Consider the following 13,438-nt stretch of genomic DNA (forward strand, 5'->3'; position numbering starts at 1 on the left):
ACACATATCTGAAACTTAAACTAGTGTTTAGCTCTAGCTTCATTCAACGTAAGCGATGATCTATGAGTTTACAGATTTTTCCTCAAAATTGGTTAGATTATTGACATTTCAGGTCACAAAAACGATTTAAATAGGTTACAACTTTAAGAAAGAATTTGTATTTTTCCCAGGGTTGTATTATCGAGCCTTTGATGACGCCATGTTATCAAGAAGAGGCTCGAGTTATAAGACAAGCGACAATAGGCATCCATATATAGAAGCCTGCCGCGTGCCAGTGCCAGGATGGTAAAATCACAGAACTGCAAGCACAAGCTGATAAACTTTGCAACACCACTAGCCCGTTTTGGAATTAGATCAATGCCAGCAATACCAAAATCATGGTGACTATAATAAATTTAGTGGATAACCCCACTTTAATATCCTCAGCAGACGACAAGTCGAAGCAATGGACTATTTCCTGTATATACGTAGCTCAATCTACTCGAATAACTGTCATTACTAAGATCGAAAACAGTCTATGCCTGGTAGATCTAACTTCCAAAGACTAGACAACCTCTGAAAAACGATCATCAATCCATCAAATTCAAACTGTGTCAAAGCCTAATCAACCCCAGAGTCCTGTACGGACGCAAAGCATGGGTACGCACCACCGAAGACGAAAGGAAATATCTTGCATACGAAGTCAGATGTCTTCATCGCCTTAAGGAAAAAAAAGTACACTTACCACATCACGAATATGTAAGTGCACCGAAGGCTCCAGTCCACTGAATCAGATAGAGAACGTTCACAATATTGTCATGCACCGTCCCAGATAGAGCGATATACCGATCCCTTGCGCATGATTTTGCGGGAATTGTGGCCCCAAAGTGTCCCCTGAGGATTGTTGGGGCCTAAATGAGTAGTAATTAACTTTTTATGCAATAATGTTTACGGATTAAATGAAAAAAAGAGAAATACTCACAAATAAGATTTTGTTAAAACAAAGCTCCTGGTAGCAGTTGTCCCTCCTCCTTCTTATAATTTTTTTAACAGTGCTCATGATGCCCCCACCTATTTAACAATTGTACCAGTAAGCATATGACTTTAATATTTTACTTTATACACGAGATTTTGTCTGGAATGACAAGGCAGCTATCACCCCGCAAAACATTTATCACAGGCTAAGTCCAAAAATATTCCTAGGATTGCAGGGACATTAGGGATTTAATTTTGTCCTCATCGAAAACCTCCTACTATATTTATCTGAAAACCCACGGAGAGTTAAAAAATGTCGTCACAAATAGTCACTTTTGAGGCTTTAGGAACACTTCCTCGCACCCCAGCTAAACAAAGATCCACTGGTGCTCCTCTATAATCACTGAATTTCTGCCTCTCTACTTTCGCGTGTTAAATAAAATGTATTTATTAAGTTAGATAATTGTAAAATTGACAAACTATTAAACTAATCATTTTTCCCTCAAAAAAAGTTACCCTCTATGATAGGAAGTACACGTATTGCAGATTGATTTATCGATCTTTTTTAAAAGTTCATTTTACTCATAGGACGAATTATTAAAGCCACATTGGGAGCATATACGCAGTGAAGGCTTTGTCCTCATCTTTAAAAATATTACTCGGTCAGACATTGGGCATTATGCATGTGTTGGTAGAAATCAAGCAGGTGTATCTACATCCTCTGCATATAACCTCCAAGTAATGTGTAAGTTATTATTCATTTTTTCACTTTTTTAATTTTGTTTAGACTTGATCAAATTTCCATTATTTAGTAATTCAGTTTAAAAAAAGGAACCAAAAATATACTCTGAAAAATATTTTTCAATAAAGGAGATATTAATTTAACGACATAAAGTGTTTTTTACTAGTTTTACCAAAAAATAAACTGAGAGTTTATTTTTAAACAATGTTGTATTTCAAAAACTTATCGGTATCCTTGTTGGCTTAAAATTTCATAGAAAAGAACCAATCAGTGTCTTAAATTACCTTAAATTATCTTAAATCGCATGTCCACCAAGATAAGATGGTGGTGAGCCTCCTGTGGAACATCTTGCTGGTGGTATGACATGACTATGGTTGGGCCTAGGTTGGCCTGTACTCTGCATTGGCCCAATCACGATCAACTCCTTTCTTGATTACATTTATGATTTGGGACTGGATGGTGGCTTTGGAGAAGATGTTCCAGTGAGGGACAGTGCGTACAAAGAAGAAAGTATCGGTGCTCACGTTGATGGCAACAAGGAACTTGCAGCTGCTTTGTGTTACCTCTTGTCATACTTGCGAGGGATAAGGAGAAAAGTTGACTTGAGAGGTCATTTTTGAGCATTTTGGACTAACTCCTCTCTTCCATCGATAGAGGAGGAGGTTTGAGGGACTGAAGGTGCTCCTCATATGGCTTGTCTCACAAAGCTGACTTGAGCTTCGTCGCTCGTCTTTGGACACTCTCGAGTACTTCAACGTGCATTTTGTAATGGGGGAAGCAAGGGTCATTCCAAATTCCAAGTTTAAACTTAAAACAGCTTTGTACAGCCTCCTGACCACACACAGCTTTCTGGTGGTAGACGATCGTTTTTTGAGGCGTAGTACTAGGTTTGCTTTAGAAGCTTGAGCTCGTGTGTGGCTGTGAAACTTGAATTCATCATCAAAATAACCCCAAGGTCCTTCTCCTAACTTTAAGATTCAAGTAGGTTATCTCTAATATGCGAAGGCTGTCTCGGGTTGTCGTGTCCAAGATACAGGACTTTGTATTTTGACATACTGAACTGCAAAACCCACTCAGATGACCGTCTAGATAGTTCATCTAATTTTTTTTTTGCACGGTTTAGTGATTTGGGCTGTCCTAGGAGCTTGGAATTGTCAGCACATATTGTCGGTGGGTTTTTCTGGTGATTTTTCCACTAATTAATGTAGATGCTGAACAATATGGACCCCGGGATTGGGTTCTGTGGGACTTTACTAATAACAGGGAATTCGTCAAGATAAACAGTTATATCGGTTGTGTCTTAAAATACTACCCTCTGAGTTCTTCCAGAAAGAAAGACTTAAATCCAGGCAACTATATTCTCATGCACCCTGTATGCTTCCAGTTTGAGAAGAAGAAGTTCATGCTGTACTTAATCAAAGGCTTTTGCTTGATTAAGCAATATGACATCCACTGGAAGGCCATCTTTCAATAGTCTGGTCAAAAAATCATATTAATCAATGAGATTTGTTTCGATTGAGCAACATTTACGGAAACCATGCTGACTTTTTAAAAGTAACTGATTTCTTTCAAGGTGAGAGACCAGTGTGTCTCTGATGCTCTCAAGGACCTTGCATACAATAGAAGTAACATTTATAAAGTGATAATTTCTGGCTTGGTTCTTTCTCCCTTTCTTGAAGATAGAATTGATGTTGGCATTGTTCCAGTCACTTGGGAGCACTTTGTAAGTAAGTGATATCTCAAACATCACTGCTACTGGCTCAGCCATTTGTTCAACTGGTTGTTTTAATAGTCTGGGTTATGGGTTATCTGGCCCAGAAGCTTTATTTGCATCCAGTCTTTTAAGCCTTTTTAGAACATTCTATATACTCATAGATGTCATGTGCATTGGTTCTGGGATTGGTTGCTCTGGTGAAGTGGGTGGAGGATTAGCTATGGGCTGACATGAGAAATTTGTACCAAAGCTAGAGTTGAGCAAATCCACTCTTTCTCTAGCCTTTGGTACCTTTGTGTCATCCTCTTTTATGAAGCCTGGAATATCACTTCTATAGGGATTAGTTGCTGAGATATATCACCATAACCCCTTTGGATTCTGCTTTATGTCATCGGCAATTGCCTACTCTTGGTTTTCTTCGATCTTCCGAGTCAAATTTCTTAGCCTGTTTCTGAGTTTCTTGAACGTGTCATAGTGGTTATCACATCTGCACTTTACGATTTGGCCCATGCTATTTTCTTCTTCCCTTTAGCCCTTTTCACTTCTTCGGGTAGGAAGGGGAGTGTTTTTGGCAGGGGTGACTAGTATACCCGGGTATGACATCTATCTTAAATGCATCCCAGTTTATTTCTATGTTGCCACTGTTAACCAAGTTCTCCTATTTTACCATTAACAGGTCCTGCCCTATTAATTCATAATCTGTGATGGATTTTTTTTTTTAGTATATTCTATTCATGAAATTCGCTTGTATCTGAGTCAAGATATAAATATGGTTACTGCTTGCAATTGCAGGGCGATAGGAGGTAGAAAGGGTTCGTTTAGGGTCATTCGCCATAACTAAGTCAAGTAAGGAGGGCTCTTGCAGGTGCCTGAATCCTGTTGGCTGGTCAATAATTTGTGTCAGTAGCAGTGTTGCCACATTGTCAGCGTAAAAAAACGTCCTGGGATTTTCAAAATCAGCCCGAACAAGCCCCAAAGAAAATTTATTGAAATAATCCACTTTTGAGACTTCACTTTATAGTGAGCGTGTCCGACAGCTTGTTCCTCGGAGAATGTTACATCTGGATGCAACATTAATTCTGAATTTTCAGTCCGAAAGCTATTCTCATCTTTTTTCTTTAAACTTCAGGAAGAGTCGTAATTTTGTTTATCTCCCCTCAACATTCGCAGGGGTGAAGGATAAACCTACCCAGCAGACGGGAATACATGACCTTTTTTTGCCGCTTTTGAGTTTGAAATATAAAAGAATTAGCTTAAGCTGTATGGCACTTTAATATTTTGAACTCAGGTTTTTTTCTGAAGCTAAGCCTTTGCATTGGAAAACTTATGGTGCGAAAGTGAAACTGTCTACTTGGAAACAAATTCGTCCATGGAATTCTCAAACTCGAGACTTTTGAAATCAAAGAACATGTGCTCAGACGTAGAATCAAAGTTGGAAGGTTTAATTGTAACTGCTGCTATTTTAGATGAAAGCAAAATAAAAAAGACAAAGGGGTCATTTCCCAGCCGAGCCCTCGAGGCAAATCTTAATATGTTAGTATTCCTTACAGTTTTAGTTTTCCCTCCAAATTTATACCTTTCAACAGAGTTGCCGCCTCTCCATACCCTTGTGAAAGCTATAGCCCTATGCAAATAAAGCCACTTCCCCATGCCCTATCTCCCAAATAAGAGATAATTTTTTTTAATTTGTCACTAAATATTATATTTTCTTTATGTTTATCTCTTTAGAAACCTATTTTGAAGCAAGATTATAATCAAAAAATTAACTTAAGCTACGTGGCAGATAAGTATTTTGAACTTTTATGGTTATTTAAGACAAGACTTTTCACTGAAAACGTTCGTTTTTTTCTTGTCACCTGTTTTAATGAACGCGGCGTTCAGCTAATTCTTAGTGCCTTGACATCGTAATACAGCAAAAAAAATTCACGAGTAACAGAAAGCGCATTGAGATCTCTTCAATAAGCAAAATAATTTTAGTGAGTAAAACAGAATCATGACCAAAATATCACAACTAGAAATACACAGGCTTAATTACTTCTTTGGATATAGTGGTAAAATGCAAAAAAAAAACAACAAAATAATTCAAGCTTGAAATTCTGTATCACAAAGGAACAAAACTTCAAGAGAATCAACGTAATAATTGAAAAGCTCTCAAACTTTTGGTACATTCTTAATACCTCAAGCAAGAAAAATTAAAAATAATTTCTGAGAAATGAAATATACTGTACAGCTTCGACAAAAAAAAAATGCTACAACAACTAAAAAGCTAATTGCGATTTAGAAATTCAGTGTCGTCACCTTAGGAAAAATATGCATGTCAAAAGCTGATTATTTTGTAATACACTATTTTGGTTTTTAGATGCAGCTTATCAGTTGGTTTCCTTTACCAATCAGGCTGCAGTCCGAAGACTCCTAGTTTTGGCTCCACTGAAAGAGCTCATTTTATATGAATTTCACAGAATATGAAGAGTTCCGACATTTGTTTTCTTTTTAAAGAAATCGAAGGTTTCTTATTCAATTCCTATTCGTACATTGAGGTGCAAACTAAAAAAAATCCTATCAAAAAATAATTTCGTATCTTATTTTCAACATTATTTGCTAGAATAATCAGGAAAACGTAGAATATTAAGCTTTTTCGTTGGATTTTCAACTTTTTTTTGGAAAGTGCTTGGGAGTTATGAAGTCTATCTCCATCTGTTTCAAACACAATGTCGTATTTGGCGTCTTACCTTTTGTAGATGATTAAATAAAAAAAAAACTAGTTTTTTTTAACTGAAAGTAAGGAGCGACATAGAAATTTACAAAGAACAGAAATTAGTCCGTATATGACATGAGTTGTCCCCTCCACAATCCCTCGCTCTTTACGCTAAAGTTTTTAATTGTTTTAAATAGTAGAATTGTGGCAAAGAGTCAAACTTTAGCGTAAAGACCGAGGGATTGCGGAGGGGACAACTCGTTTTATATACGAAGTAATTTCTGTTCGTTTTAAGTTTCAATGTCGCTCCTTACTTTCAGTTAAAAAACTATTTTTTTTATTTAAGTTCTGAACGTTTTTGAATTAATACGTGTTTGATTTTAGCTCTCCGCTAAAATCAAATTAAAATGAAATTAATTGAATTAATTACATAAATTATTAAAATGAAATTTGCATGTTAATTCTTTTTTTGGCTAAATGGCTTTCTCTTAGTTTTGATCAGACGATTATGAGAAATTAGAGGTGGGGAAGGAGGCCTAGTTGCCCTCCAATTTTTCGGATACTGAAAAAGGCAACTAGAACTTTTAATTTCTAACGAACGTTTTGTTAGTAAAAAATATACCTAACTTAAGAATTAACTTACGTAACAAACTTAAATATTCTATTATGTATCTGAGGGGGTTTGTCCCCTCGTCAATACCTCGCTATTTAAAATAAATCTTAATTTTTGTCCCAATTTTTTAAGAATGACCCCTGAATCAGAAAGACCATAGAATAAATAGTTGAAATTACTAAAAATACTTTAGCATAAACAGCGAGATATTTATCTCCTCCTAAATACCCCGCTCTTTATGCTAAAGTGTTTTTAGAACCCCTCATATGCGTAATAATATCTGTTCGTTTTAAGTTTTAATGTTACTCCTTACTTTCAATTGAAAAACTTTTTCATGTTTATTTTTTCATTGTTTTTTCATAGTAATACTAGAGAATCCTGCGCCCTTTTCATTGAATTACTCTTCCCCCATGACATATTTATCCAAGGAAAGATCCTCCCACATAGCCCCCTCCCCTCAACCCCCCCCCCCCCCAAACCAAAAAAAAACTGAAAACGTATGTACACTTCCCAATAACCATTACTGTACGTAAACAATGGTCAAAGTTTGTAACTTGTAGCCCCTCCCCCAGGGACTGTGGGGCAGTAAGTCATCCCCAAAGACATAGTTTTATGGTTTTCGACTATGCGGAACAAAATGGCTATCTCAAAATTTCGATCCGTTGACTTTGGGAAAAAAAATGAGCGTGGGAGGTGGCCTAGGTGCCCTCCAATTTTTCTGGTCACTTAAAAAGGGCACTAGAACTTTTCATTTCCGTTAGAATGAGCCCTCTTGCGACATTCTAGGACCACATGGTCAATACGATGGCCCCTGAAAAAAAACCAATAAACACGCACCCATGATCTGTCTTCTGGTAAAAAAAAATACGAAATTCCCAATTTTTGTAGATAGGAGCTTGAAATTTTCGCTATAGGGTTCCCTGATACGCTGAATGCGATGGTGTGATTTTCGTTAAGATTCTTTGACTTTTAGGGGGTGTTTTCTCCTATTTTTCAAAATAAGGTAAATTTTCTCAGGCTTTTAAAGTTGATGAATCTTATATATTTAAAATCAGCATGAAAATTCGATTCTTTTGATGTATCTCTTAGCATCAAAATTCCTTTTTTTAGAGTTTCGTTTACTATTGAGCCGGGTTGCTCCTTGCTACAGTTCGCTACCACGAACTGTTTGAAATGTCTCTCAATAGTTGTAACTAGTAATCTGCCGTAATAAATAGTTCTGTTTGATTCACTTTACTTAGCTTCTTCTTGTTTTTTAGTGAATCGTAGGGTATAGTTAAACTTTTCCTTAAATCCGTTCGCTTTCTTTCCTCGAAAGTTTTGTAAAAGAATGAACTTGAAAAAAAAATTCTAAAAAAAAAATTGTTCTTTTGAGTAGAAAAAGCCCAAAACAAGCCAAATTAAAAAACAATAAGCCCAGTTTCCCGCCCCAAGTCCGCGAAAAAAAAATGCCCGCCCCAGCCCAGAGAAATAAGCCATCGGGGCCTACTGACACTGGTCAGTAGGTTGTCTGTGAGGGATTTAGTAGTGAAACAGGAGGGACTACTTTCAGTAGGGAATCCTATACCTTTAACCAACTTAGTATCATGCGTATTAAAATCTCCAAACAAAAAGATCGTTGAAAGTTCACGGGGCGTTCATCTTAGATATGAGATACGATTCACCTTGGTGTGAAATAAATTGATCAGGACAGACGGTCTTTGGTAAACATGGTCTATTATAAATGATCCAGATCCAACTCCTTTTGCACTCTTTTGGCTTTTTTAAAAGTTCACATAAATATATACAATGGTGTTTTTCGGTTATTGGAAATGCATTCAATTATGCTTAGGGTACACATCAGAAAACCGGTTTCATACCTACAAAAACAAGTGAGGGATGATACAATGCATGGGATATAGACAAAATGCACTGGACTTGTATAATTTGGAGTATATATTTGCACATTAGGAGCGGGGGTGGGGGTTAGGTAAGGATACGTTAGGTTGGTTTTGGTTAGGTTCCCATATCTTGTTTCTAAATTATTATTTTATCATCATGTTTTGTGATTTTTCATTAGAATTAACATAACTTCACTTTTTGGGTGTGTTTCCTTATAACTGACACCTACACAATAATGGATAGAAAAAGGCAGGATTATTTAGCTTTCATTTCTGACACACGCTAAAAGAATAATGTGATTGGCCAGCAGAAAAAACGTCACAAGAATAAATGCACATCTGGATACAAAAAATTAGGATTTCTTTTCTCTTTGATTTTACCAATGATATCTTTAGAACTAAATGTAGTCCAAAAGTATTTTGTAGGGCTATAATTATAATGCCAATAATAAAGTGAAAAAAAATCTACTGTTCGTCAAAATATAAATTCAGATATAACAGTTGCAGCATATTAAAAATATAAGAAAATGGGTTCTACCTGATACTAATACCGGCCAGAATGGAATAATCTTTTCAGCTTTAGCATGATTTATTTGGCTTCCCTTTATGACATACACTTAAGGACTGGGTTCGAAAAATGTGTTAGAAAAATAAAACACTGTCATCAAAACACGCTTTTTAACACAGACGTTTGGAATAGCAGTCTCTCCTTTCTTCTTGGTTTTACCCAGTGACAGCCTCTTACAACTAATAAGTATTTGAAAAATACTTTGCAGTAAAAATAAATTCATTTGACAACATAAAAAAGCTATTTTGTATAGTTCTACCACAAAAAAACAGAAAGCTTACTTGTAAATCTTTTAAAACTTTTCATTCTTTTTGCTGGCTTAAAGTTTTATACCAAAGAAATAATCAGACTTAAGTGTTCACATATACCATTTGTTATTGGGAAACATACAGAAATTTTTTGGGAGAATTTTCTGTGGGTGGGATTTTCTACGGGGAGAATTTTCCGCGGGGAATAAATATTTCGGTGGTAATTTTCTAGGATGAATTTACAAAGAGGGTGGTGAGGAAGGGAATTTCCCCGTATCATATCAAAACTGTTAGAGATAAAATAAAAAAAACAAATTTTTTTAACTGAAAGTAAGAAGAAACATAAAAACTTAAGACAAATAGAAACTATCCTGCATATAAGGGGGATGTCGCTTCCTCAACCTTTGCTCTTTACGCCAAAGTTTGACTTTCGTCCTGAATCCTTCAGAAACACTACTCAAACACAAGGGCCGTTGGTTTTGAATGAGAAGTAGTTTTAGGAACATTTAAGACTTTAGTGCAAAGAGCGAGGGCTGCAAAGGGGGTATCCACCTCATATAAGGATGAATCTCTGTTTTTTTAAGTTTTGATGTTCGTCTTTACTTTCGCTTGAAAAAACTCGTTTTATTATTTGATTTCTGAAAGTTTTTCGTATGATACCAGGAAATCCCCTTCCTTCCCAACCTCTTTGTAAAAACTCCCTGTAAAATTACGACCAAAAAATATATTCCCCGCGGAAAATACTTTCAGTTGAAAAAACTCGTTTTTATTCCTTAATGACCATCCATTGTCAATAGCTAGTAACCAACTATTACTTCCATAAATGAATGAGTGCAGAAAGTAATGCAAAGTCGGATACCAGCTATTAAGGAATTGTTGAGTTGGCAATTCAATGGGAGGCTAAGGGAGGGCAATGGGAGGGACGAAGGTTGTCTAAGCTATCCAAAAGTAGATTTTTGGGCCAAGAGTTTCTAAGTTCCATGATAAGCCTCATTCAATCTATAGCTTGATTCTATGCAGTTGTAATTACAGAAATAAATATTAGTCTGAGCTTGATGAAAAGGGAATGATGATTAAAGCTGACTCAGGTGCAAGGGAGTCTATCCCTTCCCCTGAAATACCTCTTTTAAATTTTTTTAGTGACTTATTCTGTAAGATTTGTAGGTTGTGAGGATTTTGACGAGCTTGTTGCCATGTCCACTACTGATAATTCATTATTGTGCACTAGCCATAATCAAGTTAACCCCTCTATCCTCCCTGTTCCGTGACTCTGTTCATCTCAGCTCTTCACATTAGTATTAGTCAAAATTATTAGAAAATAGTCAACATGGAAAACTACAACACAACTCACAAGCAGTTGACTAAACATGACAGGTATAGCAGAAAATTCCAAAGGGGTGTTACCCTGAATCACTCTTGTTACCAAGAACTTTATTTACAATCTATGTCTACGCCAATGTATTCGAGGTACACTAACAATAAAATTTTGTAATCCCTCAGAAAAACCAAAGAATTGAGAGATTCTACAACTAACATGTTATAGCTGGCTCAAAAGCTATTACCAGCAGTAGATAAATAATTTGCAAAATGTTTGTGTTGTCATATTTATGATAAATTTGTTCCATCCCTTTAAACTTAATTAGAAATTATAAATTATAGCTAGGGTCTTAGCGTAATTTTGAATCAAACTAGTTTGATTAGAAGTTCACTTCTCAACGCCCCGCTCTTTACGCTGAAGTTTCTACTGTTTAATAAAGTAGAATTGAGAGAAAGAGTCAAACTTTAGCGTAAAGAGCGGGGCGTTGAGAAGGGAACAGCCCCTTTCATACACGGAGTAATTTCTGTTCATATTAAGCTTTAATGTCGCTCCTTACTTTCAGTTAAAAAATTAGTTTTTTTTATTTAATGCAAATACAGAAGCTGGGTTTTATTACGTCCTTATAAAATAAAAACTAAAAGAGCTCTCACCTCTATATTCTTGAAACTATAAGGAGAAATCCTTGCAGATCGACTAAAGGAACAAATCAAACCTTTACTCATCTGAGGAAATAACCTTAAGTTCATTTCAACTTCCCTTGTTCATCTCGTCAACACTATTTGAAATTTTTTTGAAAAGCCTAATACTTGGGTAAACTCAAATTCCATTAGTCTCCAAAAAGTAATCTTATTAACCACAAATGTATTAATTGAAAAGCTTGTCGCTTAATTCAATTTTAATTCTCTACTGGTAAAATTAATTTACCTCCTTATCAAACAGAACGAAAGTACTTAAATATATAAATTATTATTTATTTTCCTCTTGCTGTACCCCAGCAAGGGGTATATTTATTATCTATAAATATAAATTATTATCCTCTTGCTGTACCCCAAGGCATTCCCCTAGAATCTCTCCTTTCCTCAGTTATAATTACCACCCTGGCTAAGAAATTTCATGACAGATTGAAATTTGTGGGTGACCTAACGATGGTTGAAACTTGCTATAGAAATTTGAGGACAAATCAAGATATAAGGTGGATATGATTCCACGACGAAAGACAATTTGGATGCATGGATATTATGAAAAAAAATAAAATAAAGAAACAAATTTGAGTCGATGAGCATATTATTCCGACTGCGGGAAATGGGCGCTGTATTCATAAACAGAATAATATTTTTTCATTATTGCCAGTTTGGATTTTCAAATAATCCACGTTTTGTAAATTCTGACGACACTTCCCCCCTATTCGTAGAAATAAGTTATCTTTCTCGATCATGGCAACTATGTCTTGATGCCTAATATCTGCGATTCGGCATCATGTTTTGTTTGACTAATTAAGCTATTTTGAATGGCAGTGGTGATAGGTAGTTTTTTTTTGGTCCAATGGTTTCTATCGACAAAACTTAAAAAATTGAATTAATGGTTGAATTACTTTCACAATTTCAGATATCTAGTGCCTTTTGAGGAGGGGCTGAAACCACTGTCCTTGTGTAAATACCTTTTCTGGGGAGGAGAGAATTTGTCTGGATTTGTCTATATGAAAAATATATTTTATTTGACAAAAGCCTGAAACCTTGGATATAAATGAACTTGCCTGTTTAAAAAATTACTTCACCTTTGCCAATCCTGTATTCTAATCATAATTTTATATATTATACTGATAAATTGAACAATGTTTATTGATTTCTTTATCTGCTTTTTTGTTGAGTATGTGCAGCTATATTATTCAAGCTATAAACTTGCAATTTTCAGCAAATAATTAAGGAACAACAAGAGCACGAATCAGTCGACATGCACCGGAAACATGAATTTATGAAAAAAAATTACATTTGATGTAATCGTCGATTTTCCTAGGATCAAAAATAAATATGGGTCAAAGAGGGCCAAATTTCTGTCGTTTGAAAGTACTGAGATGGTCAATACTGGGATAGTCAGACGATGAAAAGATATCTTTACTGCTTCCCTGTTTCATAAAATTAAATAAAAACAACTAATTTTTTTAGCTGAAAGTAAGGAGCGACATTAAAACTTAAAACGAATAGAAATTACTCCGTATATGAAATGGGTTGTCCCCTCCGCAATCCCTCGCTCTTTACGCTAAAGCTTTTAATTGTTTTAAAAGGTAGAATAGTGGCAAAGAGTCAAACTTTAGCGTAAAGAGCGAGGGATTGCGGAGGGTACAACCCATTTCATATACGGAGTAATTTCTGTTCGTTTTAAGTTTTAATGTCGCTCCGTACTTTCAGCTAAAAAAATTAGTTCTTTTTATTTAATTTCTGAACGTTTTTGAATTAATGCATGTTTGGTTTTGGCTCTCCGCACATAAATTATTAAAATGAAATTTGTATATTAATTCTTTTTTGGCTAAATGGCTTTCTCTTAGTTTTGATCAGACGATTTTGAGAAATAAGGGGTGGAGAAGGAGGCTTAGTTGCCCTCCAATTTTTCGGTTACTTAAAAAGGCAACTAGAACTTTAAATTTTTATCGAACGTTTTTATTAGTAAAAAATATACGTAACTTAAGAATTAACTTACGTAACAAACTTT

The 13,438-nt window shown here is 35.5% G+C and overlaps 1 protein-coding gene across 1 annotated transcript in view; it reads left to right on the forward strand.

The window, feature by feature from the left end:
- LOC136029863 (B-cell receptor CD22-like) overlaps positions 1–13,438 on the forward strand; it is a 252,212-nt gene that overhangs the window by 169,203 nt on the left and 69,571 nt on the right. The window contains exon 9 of the mRNA XM_065708320.1: positions 1,543–1,699. Within this exon, the coding sequence (XP_065564392.1) occupies positions 1,543–1,699 (157 nt within the window). The remainder of the gene's footprint in view (positions 1–1,542; positions 1,700–13,438) is intronic.

This window comes from Artemia franciscana, chromosome 8, assembly GCF_032884065.1.
Source record: "Artemia franciscana chromosome 8, ASM3288406v1, whole genome shotgun sequence".
Classification (NCBI taxonomy): Eukaryota; Metazoa; Arthropoda; class Branchiopoda; order Anostraca; family Artemiidae; genus Artemia; species Artemia franciscana.